A 12,611-nucleotide genomic window follows, 5' to 3' on the forward strand; every position below is an offset into this window, starting at 1 on the left:
GGTGGAGGCCATGGTAGTTGTGGTCCATTAGTCCTTCGGACTAATCTTTTCCTTGTATCCTGTTCTCTTTATTCTCCCTTGCTCCCAAAGAGGTGAGACCAGTGGAGTATCTTAGATGGCTTCTCACAGGCTTTTAAGACCCCAGACGCTACTCACCAAGGTAGAATGTAGAACATTGTCTTTATAAACTGTGTTATGTAAATTGCGCTAGATAGACTTTAGTTTCTTATGTATAAAACAAGAGTAAATTGACTAATCTATAGTTCTAATTTCTTTCAATTTCTTGACTGCTGCTTCCATGGGTGTTGATGGTGGATCCAAGTAAAATGAAATCCTTGACAACTTCAATCTTTTCTCCGTTTATTATAATGTTGCTTATTGGTCCAGTCGTGAGGATTTTTGTTTTTTTTTATGTGGAGGTCTAATCCATACCGAAGGCTGTGGTTTTTGATCTTCGTCAGTAAGTGCTTTAAGTCTTCTTCACTTTCAGCAAGCAAGGTTGTGTCATCTGCATAATGCAAGTTGTTAATGAGTCTTCCTCCAATCCTGATGCCCCGTTCTTCTTCATATAGTCTAGATTCTTGGACTATTTGCTCAGCATGTAGATTGAATAGGTATGGTGAAAGGATACAACCGTGATGCACACCTTTCCTGACTTTAAGCATGCAGTATCCTGCTGCAAAAGACCTCTTTAAAGTGTTGAAAAGCAAAGATGTCACTTGAAGACTAAGGTATGCCTGACCCAAGCCATAGTATTTTCAATCGCCTCATATGCATGCGAAAGCTGGACTATGAATAAGGAAAACCAAAGAAGAATTGACGCCTTTGAATTGCAGTGTTGGCGAAGAATATTGAATATACCATGGACTGCCAAAAGAATAAACAAATCTGTCTTGGAAGAAGTACAACCAGGATGCTTCTTAGAAGCAAGGATGGCGAGACCACATCTCACATACTTTGGATGTGTTATCAGGAGGGATCAGCTCCTGGAGACGGCATCATGCTTGGTAAAGTGGAGGGTCAGCGAAAAAGAGGAAGACACTCAACGAGATGGCTGCAACAATAGGCTCCAGCATAACAACAATTGTGAGGATGGTGCGGGACTGGGCAGTGTTTCATTCTGTTATACATAGGGTCACTATGAGTCTGAACTGACATGCCAGTACCTAACAATAACAACATAGTTCTAATAATCCATGTTTATAAAGGTGACCTTACTGAGGAATGGGAATTATGGCATAAGGGTTTGAGTTTTTAAGGCATTTGTATAGTGATTTTAAAAATCAAAATGAAATATATTTTTAAATCCCTGATTTTGTAAGCTCTGGGAAGTAAACTTGTGGGTTATACTATGTTGGGGAAAATTACTGTGGTGTCTTTTGAACCCACTTTCACCTGTATTAGGAGCTGTGAAACCAAAACCAAAGACCAAACCTGTTGCCATCAAGTTGATTCTGACTCACAGTGACTCTGTAGGACAGAGTAGAACTGCCCCGTAGGGTTTCCAAGGAGCAGTTGGTGGAACTGAACTGTCGACGTTTTGGTTAGCAGCCATAGCTCTTAACTACTGCACTTCCAGGGCTCCTAGGAGCTGTGAGGGCCCTAGAAATTTTTTGTCCAAGAAATAGTAAAATCTCATTAATCCAGAGCCCCTTTCCTCAGTTTGAGATAGGGATAATTTTTTTTATTATTATAAAAATTCATATTATATACAACATTTTCCATTTCAGCATTTTTTACATGTACAATTCAGTGGCACCAATTACAGTAATCATGTTGTGCAAACTTCTCCAGTGTCTGTTGCCAAGTTTTCCATGGAATTGTGATCATTTTCACAGGTTGCTTTTGCTTTACAAAAAAGGATTTGTTAATGGGATAGTATAAATTGTTTTCAGGAGAGCTATTTAGCAAATAGGCACTCGATAAAGATGTATTGAATAAATGAGTTTCCTTTGAGCAACTGCTCCATTTGCTCAAATTCATTCAGAGTAGTAAATAAGGATTTATTGTACAGCTCTGTAAAACACCCTATAGGACAGAGTAGAACCACCCCATAGGGTTTCCAAGGCTGTAAATCTACACAGAAGCATGCTGCCACATCTTTCTCCCATGGAGCGGCTGGTAGGTTCGAACTGCTGACCTTTTGATTAGCAGCTGAGCGCTTAACCACTATGCCACCTTTCTGTAACACATAATGTTCTTGAACTCTCACTTAGTCTGAATTAGGAAGGTTTTGTCGTACCTAAAACACATTTCATTGAAGGGCACTGTCATTGGAATATGTGGCTGTTCTTTCTACTTTCTTAAGATTGCAATAGCTTGGTCCTCACTTGAATGAACGTATGTGAGTTCAGAATATACTTCTGAGTATAGATTACTATTTATCATAGACTAAAAACCCCACTCACAATTTCCATCTTTTTGGGGGAAATGTTCTCAGCTTCTGGTAATTTAGAGGCAACAACGTCAGTCTCAGGCGGATGGTGACTGTATTCTCTCCTAAACCAATTAGTCTGTCTATGCCTTGATGGCCAGTTGCTTTTGTAATTGTGACATCATTTGTCATATATGAAATCTATAAAACTAATACCAGGCAAGGTACCTGAGTGTGAAAATCATCTCCCGTACCTATTAGCTGAGACATACAGAGGCCATAATAAAACTTAGAGTCATTGTCCCAATTAGCATTATCAGTTTCTCAAATATTTTTCTCCCTCTCCCTCCCATTCTTCCTTCTTTCCTTCCTCCCTTCTCTGACTCATTACATAATGAATTTAAAGAATTTCATCTTTTTCATCTGTGTCCAAAAAAGAAAAAAAAAAAAAAGTCAATACAATTGCCTAAATCAGGTAAAGACAAAATTCTGTAAGTCTTCCCCATTGGTTTTTATTCACCAGGTTTTTGGACCCACAGGGGACAACTATGTCATCATCATCTTCATCATATTATTCATAGCTAACTTTGGATTAATTACTAGCATATTTAAAGTGAAACTATTTTTTAACCTGGTTGCATAAGAGAACTTTCTCTTAAACACATTTAAATTTATTTATTTTGCTATTGTTTGTAATAATGAAGTTGCTTTCTTACTTATTATCTCTCAAAGATTTTTTCAATTCCTGATAAAGAGGAGCAAAGGTCACAGATCAATGGTGTGTGCCTACTCTTTGTAGTAGTGGGCGTTGCATCCTTTTTCACCCAAACTTTGCAGGTAAGGAATTTTATTTTTAAGTAAGTAATTTAGCTGTTTCCCCCTTTTCATGTTAAAATGTAACTAAAGACTCCTTCTTCATGTTTTAGGGATATACATTTGCAAAATCAGGGGAGCTCCTCACAAAAAGGCTACGTAAATTTGGTTTCAAGGCAATATTAGGGCAAGAAATTGGCTGGTTTGAAGACCTCAGAAATAGCCCTGGAGCACTGACAACAAGGCTCGCTACAGATGCTTCCCAAGTTCAAGGGGTAAGCTATGGGGGAGGAGCTGGGGAGTATTAACTGGACTAGAAATTCTTTCCTTTGAAAATTCTGATGATCACCGCTGTGTTTCCTATGGACTAGGAACTAGTGGGATTGCGGTATCCCAGAGCCACATTTCCTACCATTTCCATGTTGACAAACAGCAGCTCCAGCACAGTGTCTCTTAGGAAGTGCCTAGAATCAATGTTATGGCATGCTTCAAAATTTGTCAGGTTTTTGTATTTCATCTGAGTCTAGCAACTGAGAAGGACTTTCCTGAGACTCATTTCTTAGATCGTTTAGAGGCCCAGAGGCTCGGATGCAACTAGACTCAGAAGTTCCCCTAAATGGTGTAATCAAAGGGCTTATGGAAGAAAACCTTCCTCACTCGCTCTGGTGCCCAGAGTAGTTAGTCTTAGAAAAAGAGAAGCTGTTCTGAGCAGCCTCTGCTAAGAGCCTGCTCAGTGAGGAAACTGAGGGAAAGAAATAAATGGTGGTTGTTTAGAATCTTGAAGGCTTCAGAGAGCTGTCTTTCTAAGAGAGACAAAGCTGTGATTTCTAAACCCAGAACATGCAGCCTTGTTCAAGCGACTTACACATATGTATAAGATGAGGCTACAACTTTTACAAAACCAGGTGTTTAGATTAAATTGACGAAAGTCAAATTTGCCTCCAATACTTTTAGTCACTATCTATGTGTCTTAGTTTTCTAGTGCTGCTGTAACAAAAGATACTACAAGTTGGTGGCTTTAAAGAACAGAAGTGTATTGTCTCACAGTTTGGGAGGCTAAAAGTCTAAATTAGACAATCAGCTCTAGGGGAGGGGCCCTCCTTGTCAGTGGCTTCAAGTGTTCCTTGGCATTCTTTGGCCGGTAGACAGTTCCTCACATGGTCTTTCTTCTTGAGTGTCAATTACTTCTCGTTCTCATAAATAGAGGAGGTATTCGTTCATGTTAGTTTTTGCTGAATTGATGAGTGGAAAATGGTATCTCATTGTTTTAATTTGCATTTTCGTTATTATTAGTGAGGTTGATATTTGGAAAGTAATGATATCTCAAAGAAAAACTGCATAGCTGCTTTTCAAGCAGGTTGTAATGCCTGACAGTCCTTGACAACAAGAAATTCTTAATTTGCCTTTTACTCCTCTCTCCAAGGGAGTTAGTGCCAACACACGGGAATCTTTGGAGCTCACAGTTTATATTCCATTCGAGTCTTCAATACAGTATAAAGACGCAGATTATTCTTGCATAGTACTACTATCCAACACCTAATGGCTAAAATTTCTATTAATTTACTTAAATATAACCATAAAATTAATGGATCTAAAAGCTTATCTTTTGTTTTTTTACACTGTTTGCCTTAAATAATGTTGAAGTCCCTGCAGAGTTTGACAAAAAGTCATGTAGTTGTACTTACCCAAATGTTTCCTATATACATTGCACCAACCACTGGTCACATCTGCATAACAGCAACTAAAATGAAGACTTGGCAACCACTGCATACTTTTGATTAGATAATAATTACCACAGAGGTCTGATCACCACCTATATTGGCACTAAATCCATTTTATCCATCTACATTGACTAAATAAGCAGCTATATATTAAGTCAGCATGTGACTTTGTTCCAATGAACGTATTAACTTCAATGATGATCAAATGGTACTTTGTAACAGTCTTACATCAACTTCAAAAATTATAATTATAGAGCAAGCATTAATCTTCACCTAATAATAAGTAATATTGCCATAAACCCAATGCCTGGTTATTTTCAAGCAACAAAATGTATAGGCGTTTGACACATATGCAGGCCACACTTGAACCAAAAAAATCGTTGTCAGCAAGTTAATTGTGGTTTATGGCAACCCCTTGTGTTTCAGAATAGAACTGTGCACCATAGAGTTTTCAATGGGTGTGATATTTTGGAAATAATTCACCAGGCCTTTCTTCCAAGGCACCTCTGGGTAGATTTGAACTGCCAACCTTTTGCTAGTAGCCAAGTGCTTAATTGCTTGCACCACCCAGGGACTCCTATCCCATGCGTAGGGCTGCTCACATGTGTTGGTCTAGCTCTGACACCCATTAAGTGAGATTAGTCAATAGATGAGCTCCTGAAAGTTGGGAATTAAATTGACTTTTATTCATCCTGACTTTAAATTATTCCAGTTTAGGGGATTTTATCATTTAAAATAACGAATCTTTCTGGCATGAAATAGACTTTTTACAATAATGGTATTCATGAGCTGAGGCACCTCTGCAAAGGCACTCTTTGGTACAAGAGTCTGGGTGTGTGAGATTAGTTTATTTTGCTTTTGGTTTGCAGGCTGCCGGCCCTCAAATTGGGATGATTGTCAATTCCTTCACTAACATCACTGTGTCCATGATTGTTGCCTTCTTATTCTGCTGGAAGCTAAGCTTGGTCGTTATGTGCTTCTTCCCCTTCTTGGCTTTATCAGGAGCTATACAGACCAAAATGTTGACGAGATTTGCCTCACGAGACAAGGAAGCTCTAGAGACTGCAGGACAGGTAATCTTACAGACCTAATTTCCAGACTGCTCAAGGCTGAGTGGCTGTCAGACAGACTGTTAAAATGAAGTAGTGCAAAGAGACTTGAGGAAGCCGTTAGCCTACAAATATTCACTGGTTAGAAACCTCCAACTAACCCTCCTCCTGTGTGCCAAGGCCCGAAGGCTGGAACAGTCAAGCGCTAGTGCTAGGAGTGGAGTAAATACAGAGGGCTAGATGTTCTTTTTTTTTTTTCTCAAATTTTTTTTCCCCTCATGTCCCTTTTTGGCATATTCTTATCTGTAAGAATGGATAGCTCAGTTTTCAGTCTGTTAGTTTTTTTCAGCTTAACATTTTAGCTGAATCATGCTGTCCATGTTGATTCAGAGAGTAGCGCTTCACTTTTTAATGGCACACACTTTTAATTTTCACACTTTATAGTGTCTGCTAGCCTTGTGATAAATGTCTTTCCCAAACAGAATCAGGAGCTACAGTTGGATCTTGAATACACGTAGGTTTCAGCTATACATTTTCAAAGTGCGACCTAACTAATATCTGGGTTATTGAGATAAATGAGAGGGTGGGAACATAGATATTTATCATGTTTAAGAAATCATGTGCACACACACTTATACACACACTCACTCTTTCAACAAATTCACTATAGTCCAGGTTTTGTCTCTTTCAAGAGAGGAAATTTGAACACTTTATTTCTGCATAAGTAGGCAGAAGCCAAAAGGATTATATATGCCCGCCTTTGTGTCCTTTTTAGGGAAGGACCCTAATTCAGAAGCAACGCTTCTTTATCGTAGGGTGGGGATTCAAAGAAACTCAAATTCACAGTATAGATTAAAAGAAAAATGTTATATATAATTTTAAGTTATTTTGTATAATATTTTATGAGATTAAGTTTTTTAAGAAAACAGAATCTGATATTAAATCTTTTCTCTCAGAGGACAGCCTACAAATTAGATGTCATTTTAGACACTTCAAATGGATCAGCAAAGAAACTGAAAAGCTTTCAAGTATAACTGTTCAGTTCTAGATGCTGTCAAGATGACTCTGACTCATGGCAACACCATGTGTGTCAAAGGGTTTTCAATGGCTGATTTTTTAGAAGTAGATCGCCAGGCCTTTCTTTCAAGATGCCTCTGAATGGACTTGAACCTTCAACCTTTTGGTACAGTTGGGTTGATTTCTAGCTACCTGTTTATGTCTCCACTTGGTACACCCATCTCTGATTTGTACTACATTCTACCATTTGTACCTGTTCCACCCCATGTAGTAGCTGAAATGTCATGAAAGGAGTTATTTCTGTCTTCTTATTCCCAAAACTCTTTTTCATTCCTTAGATTACAAACGAAGCCCTCGGTAATATCCGCACTATTGCTGGTATTGGGAAGGAGAGGTGGTTTACTGAAGTGTATGAGGCTGCGCTGGAGAAGCCATTCAAGGCGGCCATTCAAAAGGCGAATATATACAGCTTCTGCTTTGCTTTTTCCCAGAGCATAACATTTATTGCTACTTCTGTGTCCTACCGATATGGAGGTTACTTGATCTTCTATGAGGGACTGCACTTCAGCTATGTGTTCAGGTGAGGACTATGTGGCCAAAGTCATAAAAGATCAACACTCTAAGAAGGAGTTGTTGTCATTGTTAGTTGCTCCATTCTGCACCATCTACTTGATCACTGGGTTCTACCAATTAGCTTTTGCTGCCCTTAACAAACTATCCCAAACTTGGTGTCTTAAAACAACTGGGGTTTATTATTTCTCATGATTTTATGGGTTGGTGGGGTAGTTCTTCTTGTCTGGACAACTTAGTCAGAGCTGAGTTGGAAAGTCTGGGACCTCAGCTGGGATGCAGGAATGGCTGAGAACGCTGGACTTCTGTCTCCATGGAGTCTCTCTAGAAAATGAATGTGGTTTCTTCCAATTATGGTCTCAGGGTTCGAAGGCAAGCCCCAGTGTATAAGCACTTTCCATGTCTCTGCATGCTTCACATTTTCTATTGTCTCATTGGCGAATGAAAGCCTTATGACCAAAGCCTAGATTTAAAGAATACAGAAATGTTCTTCCCCTCTTGATGAGAGGAGTGAAAAAGTCACATTGCAAAGGAGTGCATATACAGTGATGTTACTGTTGTTGTTAGGTGTGGTCGAGTTGGTTCCAACTCATAACAACCCTATGTACAACAGAACAAAACACTGCCCAGTCCTGCACCATTCTCACAATCGTTGCTATGTTTGAGCCCACTGTTGCAGCCACTGTGTCAATCCATCTCCTTGAGGGTCTTCTTCTTTTTCAATGACCCTCTACTTTACCAAGCATGATGTCCTTCTCCAGGGACTGATCCCTCCTGATAACATGTCCAAAGTGCGTGAGACAAAATCTCACCATTCTTACTTCAACGGAGCATTTTGGCTGTACTCCTGACAGTCCATGGTATATTCAATATTCTTTGCCAACACCGTAATTCAAATGCATCAATTCTTCTTCAGTCTTCCTTATTCACTGTCCAGCTTTCACATGCATCTGAGGAAACTGAAAACAGTATGGCTTGGGTCAGGCAAACCTTGGTCCTCAAGGTGGCATCTTTGCTTTTTAACACTTTAAAGATGTCTTTTGCAGGAGATTTGCCCAATGCAATACATTATTTGATTTCTTGACTGCTGCTTCCATGGGCATTGATCGTGGATCCAAGTAAAATGAAATCTTTGACAACTTCAGTCTTTTCTGTGTTTATTGTGATGCTGCTTATTAGTCCAGTTGTGAGGATTTTTGTTTTTCTTACATTGAGGTGTAATCTATACTGAAGGCGGAAGCCTTGAATTAGATGATTCATAAAACAACCAGTTACTGTTGAGCCAATTTTGATTCATGGTGACCTCATGTGTGTCAGAGTAGAACTGTGCTCCACAGAGTTTCCCATGGCTGATTTTTGGGAAGAAGATGGCCAGGTCTTTCTTTTGAGGTGCCTCTGGGTGGAGTCAAACCTCCAACCTTTTGGTTAGCAGCCAAGTGCATTAAATACTTGCATCACCCAGGGACTCCAGGTGGTTCATAGAACTACCCTATTTGAACTCTACTCCTCTCTTGCAAAAAGGGCATATTTCCAGCTGAGTCCTCATAGGTAGAGACAGCAAAGACCAGTACAAAGGAATTATGTTCCTTTGTTATAACCAGAACCTCCTATTCTACAAGATTAGCTTGTAGTCCAGTTTCTCACATTTCCAGAGGTGATAGCATAAGGGTGCCAGAGCTGGGGATGCAAGTGTATGGGTGAGGGGAGGAGGACAATCTGAGAAAGCCTTGAGGGTATTAGGAAAAACAGTCCCAATAAGAATCTGTTCTTCCAGGTTTCATCCTCAAACTATGGATTATGCCTTCTTACCTTCTATCTTTCTTCCATATTTCTCTCCCGTCCCGCTACACCCACCCCAACCTGGAAAGTCTCTTTTCTGAATCTTTGTGTATTTAAAGCTGCTAATTCAAATCAGCAATCGCTAACTGTTGACTTGGTTTTATTTAGTTTATGTAAGGTATCTTAAGAAATTATTTGCCAGCATGTAAAAATTGGGAGACTTTGCAGAAAACTCCCAATTTCTGGTTTCTTTTTTTAAACTGGAAGATCTTCCTCTGCCATTTCCTGTTTTATTCCAAGTGCTTTTCATTCCTTTAATCTCCTGACCAGGCTCCCAGAGAGATTTGAATTTGCAACCCCTGAACTAAAACAATTTCTGCTAAGAATCTGAGCAGTAAGACACACAAAGACCTCCCCTCCTCACGAGAGATAGGCCCTCTGTGAAGGGTTGTGCAGGTGGACAACTCCAGGGGGCTCTCCTCATATCATGGCCTGTACAGCAGCAGAGCTATCTAGCATCATGTTTATCATTCATATATTCACTCATTCATTTGTTCATTCATTCAATGCATATTGAATACAGCTAGAAGCTGGGACAAGTAGAAAGGAACAGGTAAGCATGTCTTTCTCATGCAGTCTGAAGCATAATTTATATGCCATGTTTGCTACAGAATTGATGCTTACATCACCAATTATTATCTTTTACACATTTAGCATAGATTTAGAGAATGCTAGAATTGTAAGAAAACCACCCAATCTAATGATTTTTCAAGCTCCTTCTGTTTTGTTTTCAGAATTCTTGTTTGTGTGTATTGTGTGTTTTAATTTTCTTAAAAAGTGGCTGAAGCAGGGTTTGGAGGTCTGAGCCCCACTTGTCCAGTCCTCCCCTCACCCTTCTTGCATAGAATACAATTTGAAAACTGCTCGTCTTTACAACACTCACTTTCCCAGGTAAGGCTCAGAGAGTGGAAATGGCCTGCCAAAGTTACTCAGTTCTTTCCTAGCAGAACCAGGGCTAGGACCCCAAACTCCTGTCTCTTAGGCCATCACACCAACCACACCTCACCCTTCCCTACCTGGGTGTCCTTCCAATTGCAGGGTGATTTCTGTGTTTGTCCTGAGTGGGATGGCTCTTGGAAGAGCCTCCTCTTACACGCCAAGCTATGCCAAGGCTAAAATATCAGCTGCACGCTTTTTTCAACTGCTGGACCGGCAACCCCCAATCAATGTATACAGTAGTGCAGGTGAAAAGTGGGTAAGTACTATGGTGGAAGCAGTGGGAAGGGGCAAGGGGAGGGGTGTGTGTGCGCAGAACAGTCATTGGGGCTGTTCATAAAATTCCACTTAGCTTTGAAATTCCTGCAGTATACAGGTTCATTCATATGCACTTGGAATGGACAGACAGTAGGTTTATATATGTAAAGGACTGAAGTAAATTAGCACCAATAATTATTCATAAAGCTGCCATTTGAATAAGGCAATGATATCCAATGAATGCTAAATTCTGTGTAATACAAAACACTTAGTTCCAGAGTGAATGGAGCCAGATGTCTTTTGGCCCTACCCAACCACCATTTCTACTGATGTGGTGTGGAATGTAGAAATACCAGTTTTTCCTGTCCAGTGATATTGATTTGGTTCACGCTTATCTAGGTTCATGCGGTCTCCCAGAAAATAAATTTGATCTCAACAAAATATCTTTTCTTCTAATTGATAGTCTTCAGAGGTATTGTTTCATCTTTCCTGACCATTTTTTAAAATCTCAGTAGGGTCAAGAGCACAAAAATAGCTGAACCCTAATAAAGCTAAGCTAAATTCAGAAATCTTTTTAATTGGTCAAATTACCTGTTTCTCCTTCAGCTCAATAAAAGTAAAGTCTCTTTGTGGTCTACTCAAAATCTGTCCATTTCTAGAGTTCATAATTCAGACCATTTTTAAGCATAGCAACATGCAGTTGAAAGGTATTCACCTTTGCATTACAGAGCTCAACTAACTTTGTCTCTAAGTCATTTCAAGGGCAATGGCTTTATTTTAAGGCTTTTGGGCATCAGAGCTGTAGGGGTTTGGGCAGTTGCTGGTTTCTGTGATGTGATAATGTCTTCGAGATGTTCCTTTCCATTCCGGATGACAAAGAAATTCTCTTAGGTTAGAACGGGAATAAGAGATCCAATTTCTTTAATTTCACTGCTCAAGTTTCCCTTTACACCTGCTAGAATAGGGAATCAAATGCCATTTCATTAAATTGCTGTCTCTACACAGTATGATAGTATGGTGTCTCAGTTACCTAGTGCTGCCATAACAAAAAATACTACAAGTGGGTAGTTTTAAAGAACAGAAATTGATTTTCTCACAGTTCAGGAGGCTAGAAGTCTAAATTTAGGGCATGGGGATGCCTTTATTCTACTTCAGCTTATACTAGCTGGCAATCCTTGAAGATCCTGAGCTAAATAAAAAATGCTATTTTTAAGCAGGATCACATCCACAGGTACAAGGGCCAGGACTTCAGTACATATTTGGAAGGAATACAATTCAATCCATAACGCATAGTGTTGACAGTTAACTTAATCAGGGGTTTAAAACTTACATTTAGGTGCATTGTCCATATTCTAGTCCCCAGTAGGAGTGTATGTAATTCCAATCCTCCTTCCACAGGACAACTTCCAGGGGAAAATTGACTTTGTTGACTGCACATTTACGTATCCTTCTCGGCCTGATGTACAAGTTCTGAATGGTCTCTCAGTGTCTGTCAGTCCAGGGCAGACCCTGGCATTTGTTGGAAGCAGTGGATGTGGTAAAAGCACCAGTATTCAGCTGTTGGAACGTTTCTATGATCCTGACAAAGGGAAGGTGGTAAGCAATGCAAATATTTTTGTGAATTTTGCTTTCTGCAGAATATCTCCAACTGCCAAAACTGGTCTTCAAGATTGTGCCTTGCCAGACTCACTTCAAAGTGCTTGCCTTGGACACTTACCCCTTAGATGTTTTCCTGTCCCACTGATTTGCTGGTTGACCTGATCCTACCTCACAGTTTCTAACATCCAATTCTTCCCAGTTACAGATGGCCAGCTGACCACAGTTAGGCAAAGACAACCGGGCACACTGTGAAGCTGGAAATGAGTGTATTTAACAGAAGCATTCGCTTACCAGTAAATGGAGCAGAAAGTGCAGACTAATCAGGAAACTAATAACCAGGAATGGAGAAAGTAGGGGGGTGATAAGGAACACAATGATAAACGAGCAAGAAAGGGGACTTTGCATGAAAATCTGAGACAATTTTGATTCAAGAAG

General features: G+C 39.8%; 1 protein-coding gene across 3 annotated transcripts in view; it reads left to right on the forward strand.

The window, feature by feature from the left end:
- Window positions 1-12,611, forward strand: part of ABCB11 (ATP binding cassette subfamily B member 11) — a 103,107-nt gene that overhangs the window by 80,367 nt on the left and 10,129 nt on the right. For all 3 annotated transcript variants that reach the window (XM_004375546.2, XM_004375544.1, XM_004375545.1), the window contains 6 exons: window positions 3,107-3,211; window positions 3,301-3,462; window positions 5,778-5,981; window positions 7,313-7,554; window positions 10,422-10,578; window positions 11,976-12,173. In XM_004375546.2, coding sequence (XP_004375603.1) covers window positions 3,107-3,211; window positions 3,301-3,462; window positions 5,778-5,981; window positions 7,313-7,554; window positions 10,422-10,578; window positions 11,976-12,173 — 1,068 coding nt within the window. The remainder of the gene's footprint in view (window positions 1-3,106; window positions 3,212-3,300; window positions 3,463-5,777; window positions 5,982-7,312; window positions 7,555-10,421; window positions 10,579-11,975; window positions 12,174-12,611) is intronic.

This window comes from Trichechus manatus, unplaced genomic scaffold (genome assembly GCF_000243295.1).
Source record: "Trichechus manatus latirostris isolate Lorelei unplaced genomic scaffold, TriManLat1.0 scaffold00037, whole genome shotgun sequence".
Lineage (NCBI taxonomy): Eukaryota > Metazoa > Chordata > Mammalia > Sirenia > Trichechidae > Trichechus > Trichechus manatus.